Source organism: Podarcis gaigeae, assembly GCF_964106915.1.
Source record: "Podarcis gaigeae genome assembly, chromosome: 12".
In the NCBI taxonomy this organism is placed as follows: Eukaryota; Metazoa; Chordata; class Lepidosauria; order Squamata; family Lacertidae; genus Podarcis; species Podarcis gaigeae.
The window spans coordinates 42,260,467-42,272,715 of NC_139688.1; the positions used below are offsets into that span (position 1 = coordinate 42,260,467).

A 12,249-nucleotide genomic window follows, 5' to 3' on the forward strand; every position below is an offset into this window, starting at 1 on the left:
CTCATTGTACGAGAACACCAAAATAGCACTTTAAAAAAACACACCAAACCAATGAGTACAGTACTAATGGTAATGTTGGGTTTTAATTCACAAAGGCTAAGGCTGCAATCCTATGACTTGCGACTTACTCCTAAGTCAGCATACATAGATCCAAGATGTAAATGTGTTAAATTGGCTTGAGGACAGGAAAGGCTTCTAATCATAAGTTGAAAGAATAGTTGGTTTGTTCTCAAATGGTGAGACACTTATCATTACCTTTAAAGAAACCACCTTTTATTAGTTCCTAGCAAAATGAGATTTCTTTAAGGTCATAAGTACATAGGGTATAAAATATTCTGATGTTCATGATTCAAACACTTTACAACTCCATCAGAAGAGAAGCTGTCTTATAATATCTTAAAGTGATGTTCCTTAACGTACACACGAACCACATTATTTTACAAAACTATGGAACAGATGGTCCAGATCAGGTTCACAGCTTTAACAGTAACACATTCTCTGTATTATCTCCTTGATCAACAACTAATCACAGATGGAAACATTTAAATATCTGCAGCCCTATACATCTCTTTGGGCACAGATGTCACCTGTTATATATGCTTGCAAGAAGAAAGTATTAGTCCATCTTCAGCTGCCAGTAGCTCTGGGAATTAAGGCTGCATTTGTTCCACCACTTCATAAATTAAATGCAGTTTTGGACTTGGTCTGCATGTCAGCTGTATTGTTTGTATGTGTCACTTGAGCATAGTAATAGATACAAGCTTTTCGAATGTCAGTGTGATTTCAAGCAAGCAAATGTATGGCCAGCAAAAGATGGATAGATGGATAGTACACATGTAACACTAACCCATGGTGTAGTGCTATGTGCATGAGCTGGAAAAAGCCTGAAGACACATGCACACCCCATGAGATTTTTACAATGTTTACTTTAAGTTTCCATGCAACCTGGCTTTTAGGTATCTGAACTAAGTATCATGGTTTAAAATAAATACTGATAGGTTTCTAAACAAAACAATTTCAAACCAGTCATGAAGCTGGCTTGATAAATCAAAATTTGTTTTAAATCGTTGCCTATTTGGCTGCTACATTAACAAGCCAGGATTTGTGGAAAGTAAAATTCCATCAGGCCATGTGGGAGGGGAGCATACAAGTCAAGGCTCAGACATAGAACTAAGCCAAGTTTTAGTGCTACATACATACATACATACATACAAGCCTCTACCATGACTATATGCGTATTTGCTCTGGTTCTGTATTCAAGGAATGTGCTATTCCAAGATGTATTACTGGCATGATGTGCAGAAACATTCAACGTAAGAGTGCAGAAAATGAGGTCTTGCACAGGAAGCACAATAAAAGCTCTAGTTGTGTACCAATCTCCTTGCTTAAGGGGTTTTTGATATGACAAAAAAGTTTTGCTAGAAAAGCTAATGTTTATGTACGTAAAGTTAATGTACTTAAGGTCTGTATATTCCTTTTGCAGATATAGTCTCCCCAACTTCTTTAATATGCTGTAAATTGTAACCCCCTTGGCAAAGATACAAAATAGATTAGAGCAGATACCTCCCCTTGGAGATATAGATCATTACATCCAGTACTCACAATGGGGAAAATCACTGTGAATCATTTCCAGTTTTAACTTTAATATTTATTGAAAAGAAATAGTTTACTCAGCTTCCACAATTTATTCAGAAAAGTTTTGAGTGTATAACTTTTTTTAAAAAAAATGTAATTAAGTTATTACACTAATATCAAAACATATTTAACAGGTATACACAATTGGGGGCTGGGGAGTTCTATTTAAGGATCCTAACTCCACTGTTTAATGGTGTTATCCATAAGAAATTCCATGCCAAGGACGCATGTACTAGTTTAGCTCTAAAATGTAGTCACAATAAATATTAATAATCTGTCAGAGACACCTTTGAACATGAATTCTTCCTTTAGCAGAGAGCTCACAATGTCTATTGTTTGAGGCCTTGCCAATTTTTATCTATGCAGAATCACTATTTTAATACAAATATTGTAAAGCAATGATAGATCACTTTGAAAGCTGAAAGAACAAGGACTATGGAAGTAGCAGACAATTACAACTATACACACAAATAGTAATACTTTTTAGGAAAATGATTTAGTGCTCATGCATCACAAATGAAATAATCCCAGCCCTCAACTACTAAATTCAAAGTTCAAGTTCAAAGATAGTTGGGGCTTTAGCTGGAACACTAATGCCATTGTGTCCATACTAAATGTTTTGCTCAATTTGCATTTCTGGACATATTTTTTTTTAAAGCAAGGGGAGTTAATACATCATCCCAAATAGTGACCCTTATTACAGCTCCACTTTCAAAGTTAATTTATTAAAGAAGCAAGACTAGAAAGCACTTAAGAATGACATTCCCTCAACACTTTCCACTGGCTGCATACATGCACCTGCAAGTGCATCTGATAGATCTATGAGATCGACTAACTGTTTCAAATGGCAAGTAGGCATATCTATTATCAAGTCAATCTGCTCATCAGAAGGTGGGTACCACTGCTGTATGAAGCACCAAGGTGAAGACCATCCCTGCTCACAAATCCACTCATACAGTCCAGTCTACTGCTTGACAAAGCAAACTGGGACATTTACATTAATATCAGTTCTGCTCTTTGCACATGTCAACTGTTCCTCCAGCAAGTACAACACAAGAACAAGGAATAGTTTGCCCTCCTGGTTATAGAAACATAGCCTACTTGTCAGCAAGGATTGCAATATTCCACGAGTTGCCTGGTGCCTTATTTTTAAAGCGCTGCTGCCACTATGTACCTAAAAATAGGCATTCTGGGGCACACATAGAATATGCCACTTTTCAATTTATAAAGAATAACAACATTGTCTTTCCTTTACAGGACACCTAAAAGTGGAATGGAAATATTTTTGTTTTCAAAGCAACAGTCTTAATGAAGTTAGGGTAGTAACATTGTATTACTACATGAAGCTCTAGAGTAGCAGCAAGCCCTTCTTGAAGAAAACTGCTCCTTTACACCATCGTGCTGTGTTGCCTTTTCTTGCCAGTTACATTAAGGAAGTGACCCTGGTTTGAACTCTCTGCTGAACAAGAGAAATAGAAGTAAATGACTGATTGGGGAACTGTATCCATTCAGTTATCGCCTCCCTCCTGGGGTCTTTCCAAATGGGATTTCTTTCAACTGGGCCAGAAACAGCATATCACAACCTCTAATCTTAAAACCCATCGTATGGCTTCATGACCACTTAACTCTCCCTTTCCCACTATATTTTCCCCACCAGAATACTCACTGTATTTTTATATCAAGATCCAAAAGCTTATCCTCTCATAATTTACCTATTTTGTGTAGGGATGGAGCTAAAGGACCCCCGTTTTCAGAAAACTGATAAATCCCAAATCCTTATTACTAGTTCAGGTGTGAATTCTGCAGTGGCCCAGCTGGAGAGACGGTTCACTTTCAGCCTGCTAGTTCAATGCTTTGGCTAGACGCGAAACAAATCTAAGAGGCCTTAAAAACTGTTTCAACGTTTCCACTCTGCAGGAATTGCGGGGTGGGGAGACCCCTCTTCTTATCAACTGATCAACAGAAACAAAATAGCCATGTGATCTATAGCTTGTACTCAAGAAGCACACAGAGTAAGAGTCAGTAACACAAGTGGGTGCCACATACCCCCCCTTTAACTCTGCGAACCCCTGGCAGACCACACCCCCACCCCCAAAAAGCCAGCAAGTGAAGGTCCCATAGCACCAAAGCCAAGGGTTCCCATTCCCTCGCCGGAATCAGCAAACACCCAAGCCTGTACTTTCCACCCTGGAAGAAGCCTAGTCCTCCCCCTTCTCCCTTTCTCTCTGCATCCCCATTCTCCATCCCTGCAAGCATCTTCGCCGCTCCTCCATTATTTTCCCCGAGGCCTTCCGCCTCCCATTTCCAGCCAAGCCTGTTAAAAGAAAGCAACACCGCCGAGAAGGGAAGAGAAATCGAAAGAAAATGCCAAGGCAACTTACCACCCAGGTTAAACCCCCGCTGCCGCCGCCGCCGCCTCCTCCTCCACCTCCGCCGCCGCCGCCGCCTCCACCTCCTCCTCCTCCTCCTCCTCCTGATTTTGCCATTTTTTGGCCCTCACCTCAGTATAAATAATTATAAATATATATATATATATATCTACAAAAGCCTTTTTTTCCCCAAAAAAAAGAAAAGTGGGGGGAGGGGAGAGGGAAGCCACCCGCGGCCGGCACAGGGCTGCAGGCGCGCGCACGCACGCACACACACGCTTCTCTCATGCACCGCAGATTTGGGAGGGGGGGCGGCGGCGTGTGTGTATGGGGGGTGGGGGGGTGTTCCTTCCCACACAGAGAAAGATCCTTTTCCCACCCAGCGCGCGCGCCCGCGCGCCCTCACACACACACACACACGCACGCGCAGTCCGACGGGCCCCCAAGGTTGCCCTCACGCTAATGCGCGCGCGCGCATCCACACAACGAACAACCCCCCCCCCCCCACACACACACACGTTTTTTCCCCTCTCTCTCACACACACGCACTCTCGCTTTGTGGGCCGCGCGCCCGCCCGGCCGCGCGAACACTCACACCGCAGGCTCTCCTCCCTTGTCCCTCCTCCCTTCAAACCTCCAACGCGCACGCGCGCGCCCACGGCCACGCGCGTAGTACCAACCCCCCCCCCGCCCTTTCCTGTCTCTATAGCTGGAGCTGAGGGCCACGGACGTTTTATTTCACGTTTGAGCTTTTCACCTCAGCCTAAAACAGATAGATAAATAAAGGCCGGCCGTCTGAAGGACGGAGTGTGTGTGTGTGTAGAAGGGTGACAAAAAAAACAAAACACCTCACACACAAACACACCCGGCCCGTGAGGGACCAGAATATGTCTTTTTTTAAAAGAGCTCCTTTTCCGGCGCTGTTCTCGGCGGAAATGTTGGGCGGCGGCAGCGTAGACGAGACCCGGCTTGAGGACCTCGTCCACACGGGCAGCTGAGGAACCCGCTCGGCTTCCAATTGGGAAGGAAGGACCCGCGGAGGAGGGCTCGGGGCGGAATTAAAAGGCCGCCCGGCCTAACCGCCACAGGCTCCCTGCAAGCGCCGAGGCCCCAAAGCCTCAGACAATAACTGCGCTGCCCCTCCCCCCGCCCCACCGCCGTCCAGCATAAACCACCGCAGCCACCGAGCGCTCCCGGTTCCGCCCTTCCCATCCCTGTCAACCAATTAGTGCCGCGCAAGTCTCATTTTCGGCCAATCGTTTAAAAAGAAAAAGCCCCGTCAAACGGGCGTGCCTACGTCACCGCGTGCGGCAAGAAGACGCCTGCAATCGCTTGTACTTCCCCAATTGTGGTGAGGCGAGCCGCCAGGCCATGGCGCTGAGGTAAAAAAAAGCACGGGAGAGCCACTGGTGGCTGGTAGCTGCTCCCTTCAGCTCCGGGAGTCCCGGTCCAGGTCAGGGACAAAGCCTAACCGCCCGCCTAGACCAACTGAACTAAGCTAAGCGCTTTAAGTACTACTGAACCCAATGGGACCCGCGTAAACACGCATAGGGAAACACGTGTATAGCGATTCCTGTTCCTACATGGGTTTGTGCACTTGGGAACAGCTCTTCAAAACATGCCCGTGAGGAAGGACTGTTCCCAAACACGATAAATCATAGAATTGTAGAGTTGGAAAGGGATCATGAGGGCCATCTAGTCTAACCCCCCCCCCCCCACAATGCAGGCATCTCAGCTAAAGCATCTATGACAGATGACCTCTGCTTAAAAACCTCCAAGGAAGGAGACTCCGCCACCTCTCGTTGGAGTCTGTTCCACTGCTGAACAGCTTTTACTGTCAGAAAGATTTTTTCCGAACATTTAGCTGGAATCTCCTTTCTTGAAGCCATTGGTTTGAATCTCCTAATCCTCCCTCCAGAGCAGGAGAAAACAAGCATGCTACCTTTTCCATGTGGCAGCCCCTAAATATATTTGAAGATGGTTACCATATCTCCTCTCAGTCTGCTCTTTTCCAGGCTAAACATACCCAGCTCCTTCAAGCACTGCTAGCAAGGCTTCGTTTCCAGACCCTTGATCATCTTGGTTACTCTGCACACGTTCCACCTTCAACATCCTTCTTAAATTGTGGTGCCCAGAACTGGACATAGTATTCCAGGAGTGGTCTGACCAAGGCAGAATAGAGTGCTCCCTTGGACACTATACTTCTCTTGATGCAGCCCACAATAGCATTAGCTTTCTTTGGTGCTGCATCACACTGTTGACACATGCTAAGCTTGTGGTCCACCAAGACCCCTAGATCCTTTTCACATGTACTACTAGTAATCCAGGTGTCCCCCATCCTATATTTGTGCAGCTGGTTCTTCCTGAATAAGTGCAGAACCTTAAATTTGTCCATATTGAAATTCATTTTGTTTGCTTGTGCCCAGTTCTCCAATCTGTTAAGGTCTTTTTGAATTCTGATTCTGTCTTCTGCAGCATTAGCTACCCCTCCCAGCAAATTTGATGAGCATCTTGTCAATTTCTTCATCCAAGTCATTTATAAAGATATTGACTAACAATGGGTCCAGGACAGAACCTACGGCATCCCACTTCTCGCTTTTTTTCTAAGATGATGAGGAACCATTAATGAGTTACTCTTTGGGTTCGGTCAGTCAACCAGCTATGAATCCACCTAACAGTTACGTACCTTGTTCAACCCACATTTTATCAGCTTCCTCACAAGAATAAATGGAGGACTTTGTCAAAAGCCTTACTGAAATCAAGATACACTATGTCCACAGCATTTCCCTGATCCACCAAGTTTGTAATTCCATCAAAAAAAGAAATCAGATTGGTCTGGCATGACTTGGTTTTGAGAACCGTGGTGGATCTTAGTAATCACAACATCCTTTTCCAGATGCTCAAAGACCAACTGTTCAATTATGTGTTCTAGGATTAATGGTATCAATGTCAAGCTCACCAAGTTGATAGTTACCTGGGTCTTCCTTTCCCCCCTTTTTGAAGATGGGAACAACATTTGTCCGCCTCCAGTCTGTAGGGACCTCACTTGTTCTCTCTCCAACAATTCTCAAAGGCTCTGAAATTACACCCAGAAGCTCCTTTAATACCCTTGGATGCAGCTCATCAGGCTGTGGAAATTTAAAGTAGCTAGGTGTTCCCTTACTACCTCTTTTCCTATCTTGGGCTGCAGCTCCCTCCTTACATCATTTATCTATGACCATGGGATTAAGAATCTCATGCTATACTAAGTGAGCTATGCCATACGAATCTGAGATAAATATTTCATCAAACACCTTCAGTTTATCCTTTTCTTCCCCCTGCCCTTTCAGTGGTACTTTCCTGGTTTTGTGCCATTTTTCTCAAGGGCAGTCTGCTGAATCTTAAACTAAGTCAGGATGTTACAAGAACATGGATAACTGTGGCACAACTATGTTTTGTCTAGGAGGAGCTGCATCTGTTACAGAAAGGCCTTTTGTGCACAAATACATCCCAAGCAAACCAAAGGCCTTCCCAGAACCAGCTAACAGCAGCTCCATGTTATGTGGATTAAGCTTCAGTTTATTATTTCTCATCTAGCCATTACTGATTCCAAGCTGTCATGTCTGATTCAGGTATAAAGAAAACATAGTTGGGAGTCATTAGCATATTGTTCACATCTCATTCCCATTCTCCAGACAGTTTCATCCAGAGGTTTCGTGTAAATGTTTATGTAAGATAAAAACTTGGTTTCAAAGCACAAGTGCCACAGCACCAAACCACAATTCCCTCAGTCTTCTGGAATGTGCACACCAGGAAGAAGCAGAACCACTGCAAAACAGTACCTCCTATCTCCATCCTAGAAAGATCATCCGCAAGGATTACATTTTTAGAAAAATTGAAACAAGCTAATGAGAGGTCTATGAGAAGCCACAAGACCACACTCCTCTGTTTTATGTATTTATTTTACTTATTAAATACATACACTTCCCTTCATCCAAAGATCACAGGGCAGTTTACAGTATAAAAACACAAAAATACAGAACATAATAACAAACAAAACAATATTGTCTGCCACCAGTTTAAAAGGCCATAGATTGTTTAATTAGCCAAAGGCCTGGGAGAAAAGGGATTTGTTCGCCTAGCATCTTTCACCCATTGCAGATTATTTGTGAAGTGTCAAAGTTACACCTGAATACAGACTGAAATCAGATCAACTTCATCCAAGAGCACCCAGACATATGCAGACATAACTAATTCAAGCACATTTCTCCCAAGAAAGATTGGCAACCAGCCAGTATTTATTAAAATTCCCTGATATACACATATATAACCTTTCAAAATCCCCGTTCTCTGAAATTACTACAAATAAGGATCTGCATAAGGCACTACAAATGTTTATGTGTTGGAAACATAAACATATACACAAACATTTTATATGCTGCTCTTCTATGAAGAAGTAACTTGGCAGCCATTGCCTCTGGTTCAGGTCTGGTTGAGAAAATGTGATACCATTGTTAAAACAGCTGCACTGCCTGCCCTACCTTGTCCAAGCCAGGATCAAAGTTCTTATATTCATTTATAAAGCAAGTTAGATGTAGGGTACCTCAGGGATTACCTGAACACTTATATCCCAGCTTGATCACTGAGCTTATCTACAGGAGCATCACTGGCTGTTTAGAGCTGGCAAGCCTCCTTTGACAAGAAGAAACCGAGCCTTTGATGTCATCAGCCCAGTCCTGTGGAATACTCAACAAACAGAGATTTAGCAAGTGCCTTCTGTGCCAACTTTTACATGCCTGCTGAAAACTTTTCTATTCAGCCAGGCCTATGCAGGCAATTAAGAGTGCATTCTCCCCAAATGGGTTATTGACCTTTGTTTTTAACTTTTAACTTGCTATGCATTTCTTGTATGGTTTTACCTTATTTTCCAGATCATCACCAGAGCCTGCAGAAAATGCAGAAATAATGGTCTATCACCCTACAGGACTAGACAGCCATGCATGTCAGGTCATGGGAATAATGTGATGAGACATGCTTATGCATTCACGAGACTCTCAATTCAGGCTGTGGCAATACTGTGTTTCCCAAGGCACACAATTATGTTCCACCATTGTCAAACCAGTATTACAGCTTTCAGACGTATGTTCCTGCTGTGCTCAATTCATATAATAAACCTTTATGGTTATGCACAACACCATTCATTTATTTACTGAAAGTATTTTTATGCTATACTCCAGCCAAAGAGGCCCCCAGAGCAGGCTTAAAATCTACAACACAAGACACACAAGGCAAAAGCAAACCCAGGTACCAGCTCTGAATGTTGCAAAGTTCTTAAAGCGATCAGCTGGGTCTCAACAGTTCAGGGAGAAAAGCAGCAAAAAATGAGCTAATCTCTCAGCAGAGTGGATGGAATAGCTCTGCTTCCCATCTGATGGAAAAGAAAAGCCACATTTCTTATATAAATGGAATATAGGACATTAAATGTGCTGCAGAACGAGCTGCTGGTTTTAGCCTAAGCTTTTATGAGTCTAGGTAGTTTCCTAGTCTATGGAAACCAATATCATCAATGGAGGCTGGGGGCCTTCCTACAGATAAGCTAAGGAAGTGTTTTACAATGGAGGTGGCTAGTTGATGGACTACAATTCCCATCATTCTTTACCAGTGGCCATGCTGGCTGGAGCTGATGGGAGTAGGAGTCCAACAACATTTTGAGGGCACCATGTTGGCTATCCGTCAGTGGCTGAACATTCCAGTCTCCAAGAATTAACATACTTTGACAAGTTGCTGAATAACGAGTTCACTTGATTTGCATGGCTGACACTTTTGAAAAGAAACTACACCCTATATATAGCATTAAAGCATTGATTTTATCTCATACAGTATTAGGTGCGATTTCGAAATGCTTTGGCCCGGCTGGTACTATTCACCTTGATTTTAGGACTGGGTCTGAGGACAAAACTCTCTAATTTTGGCTGCAACAGACTAACACGGCGATCCTCACAGAAACTTTAGCATATTACTGGTATTCTTTTTTTTTTTTTTACAATCATGCTCCTTCACTGAACCTAACTCTAGCCAAGTTTACCAGTCAGTTTATTCATCTGATAATCTATAACCTGCACAAACTCATGCCACAATAAATGTGTTAGTCTGCAAGGTACCAAAGCCAGAGGGTTGTTATTCTTCACTATATGACAACTTCTTATGGAATGGTCTTTTCCGTTCTGTGCTCAGTAGGTTCAAACCCATGGCGAGAATACCTGCAATTGAATTGTTAATGGACTGCGGATCCCTTCTAGGTTTCCTAATATACAGGATGTTTGGACTACCATTTTTAATTTATGAACTGTAAAGGCCCAAATAACATTCAAAACACAAATAATTATTTTCCTTCGAAAAGTGCACATTTCCCCAAGTGCCCATCTCTTTATATTTTGTTTAACTTGACCTCTTTACTAAGCTATGTTGCCTGTATGTAGACTTATGCTCACATAAAAATCTTCCGTTAAATGGAGAACGTAAGTCCAGTTGTGTATACCAAACTGAGTTCAAAATAGCTTACGCTCTGGTATGTGTATAGGATTGCAGCATAATGACCATAGTAAAATGTAGGGTTTTAAATTTGAATAGTGGATCTATTTCTAATATTTTTATTAAAAGGTTTTTTAGCGATTTAAGCATGATTGCATTTGCAGAGCTTCAGTGTGCCTTTAGAAAGTCAATATAATAGGCAAAACATGTTTAAACCCTTATGATCACTTGTGCAATATGGAGGATCATTTTTAACTTTCTGTCCATCCTTTTGAATGCCAAGACACTGGGTTGTATCCAACGTTAGTAATACTCAGAGTAGACCCATCAAAACAAATGGACACGACTTAGATCTATTAATTTCAATGGGTCTACTTGGAGTAGAACTCAATTGGCTACATCCCTATATACATGTCTATAATCGACTTTAGTTTCACATTGGTTTTATAGAATCATAGTAGAGCTGAAAGGAATCACAAGCATCAACTAATCCAACTCCCTGCAATGTAGAAATCCCTCCAATGTGGGACTCGAACCCATGACTCTGATTTTTTTGTTGTTGTTTAGTTGTTTAGTCATGTCCAACTCTTCGTGACCCCATGGACCAGAGCACGCCAGGCACTCCTGTCTTCCACTGCCTCCCGCAGTTTGGCCAAACTCATGCTGGTGGCTTCGAGAACACTGTCCAACCATCTCGTCCTCTGTCGTCCCCTTCTCCTTGTGCCCTCAATCTTTCCCAACATCAGGGTCTTTTCCAGGGAGTCTTCTCTTTTCATGAGGTGGCCAAAGTATTGGAGCCTCAGCTTCAGAATCTGTCTTTCCAGTGAGCACTCGGGGCTGATTTCCTTCAGAATGGATAGGTTGGATCTTCTTGCAGTCCATGGGACTCTCAAGAGTCTCCTCCAGCACCATAATTCAAAAGCATCAATTCTTTAGCGATCAGACTTCTTTATGGTCCAGCTCTCACTTCCATACATCACTACTGGGAAAACCATAGCTTTAACTATACGGACCTTTGTTGGCAAGGTGATGTCTCTGCCTATATAGCATCTTAAAAAGCAGAGACTCAGAATTTAGCTATGCGCTTAAGCCTCTTTGAAATCAACAGATAAATGAGTCACAAGTCCAATGAGACTTGGACCAGGGACATTTCATCTACAGCAGCAAGTGTGCAAGAACAAAGCTTTCTGCAGCAACTTAAGGAAGCTAATAGTAAAACAGTGAATTCAGCAATCTTAGTGCACCTTGCACCAAACCCTGCTCTGATGCAGCCCCCATTCATTTCTGTTGGATTGGCATTAAAACAACAGCCAGTTAATATTGTGGCATAACACTTTTTTTAAAGCCAGTATAAGCCTGAAGTGATTTGTGGCAGGCATGGAGCCCTCCCCAAAGTTTTTGCAATAACTTCAGTGGAGAGCCAGACATATGTGAATTCCTAGATTTGCTTGGAACATCTTCATCTATTGACATGAAGTGCTTCTGCACTCAATTAATTTTATAGGCATTTTGGTACATACATACATGGGGGCGTAGATTGTCATGTCTCAAGCTGACCCAAGACAGCATTTCTTGAGTGACTACAAGCAACGTAACAGAAGTAGCAGCTTTACAAAAACTGGGTAAATCCAAATTTATACAGTACAAGGTATGCAAAAAGATTTTTTTTATTTATCAAAACTCCATCCTTTGAGGTAACCTAATGTATCTTTTAAAATCAGAGGCCAGAACAGAA

General features: G+C 42.7%; 1 protein-coding gene and 1 long non-coding RNA gene across 9 annotated transcripts in view; one reads left to right on the top strand and one right to left on the bottom strand.

Annotated features, from left to right (window-relative positions):
- TOP2B (DNA topoisomerase II beta) overlaps nucleotides 1-7,082 on the bottom strand; it is a 45,754-nt gene extending 38,672 nt beyond the window's left edge. For 5 of the 8 annotated variants that reach the window (XM_083705472.1, XM_083705469.1, XM_083705471.1 and 2 more), the window contains exon 1: nucleotides 4,017-4,536. In XM_083705472.1, coding sequence (XP_083561598.1) covers nucleotides 4,017-4,121 — 105 coding nt within the window. In that variant the 5' untranslated portion in view covers nucleotides 4,122-4,536. Of the gene's footprint in view, nucleotides 1-4,016; nucleotides 4,643-6,978 lie in introns of those variants that run through there. The other 3 variants (XM_083705473.1, XM_083705474.1, XM_083705467.1) reach the window with 3 other exon arrangements.
- LOC310828455 lies at nucleotides 5,264-10,139 on the top strand. The gene is made up of 2 exons (XR_014556895.1): nucleotides 5,264-5,386; nucleotides 8,915-10,139. It is a non-coding gene; the product is annotated as an uncharacterized lncRNA (long non-coding RNA).
- Nucleotides 10,140-12,249: the final 2,110 nt, after the last annotated feature.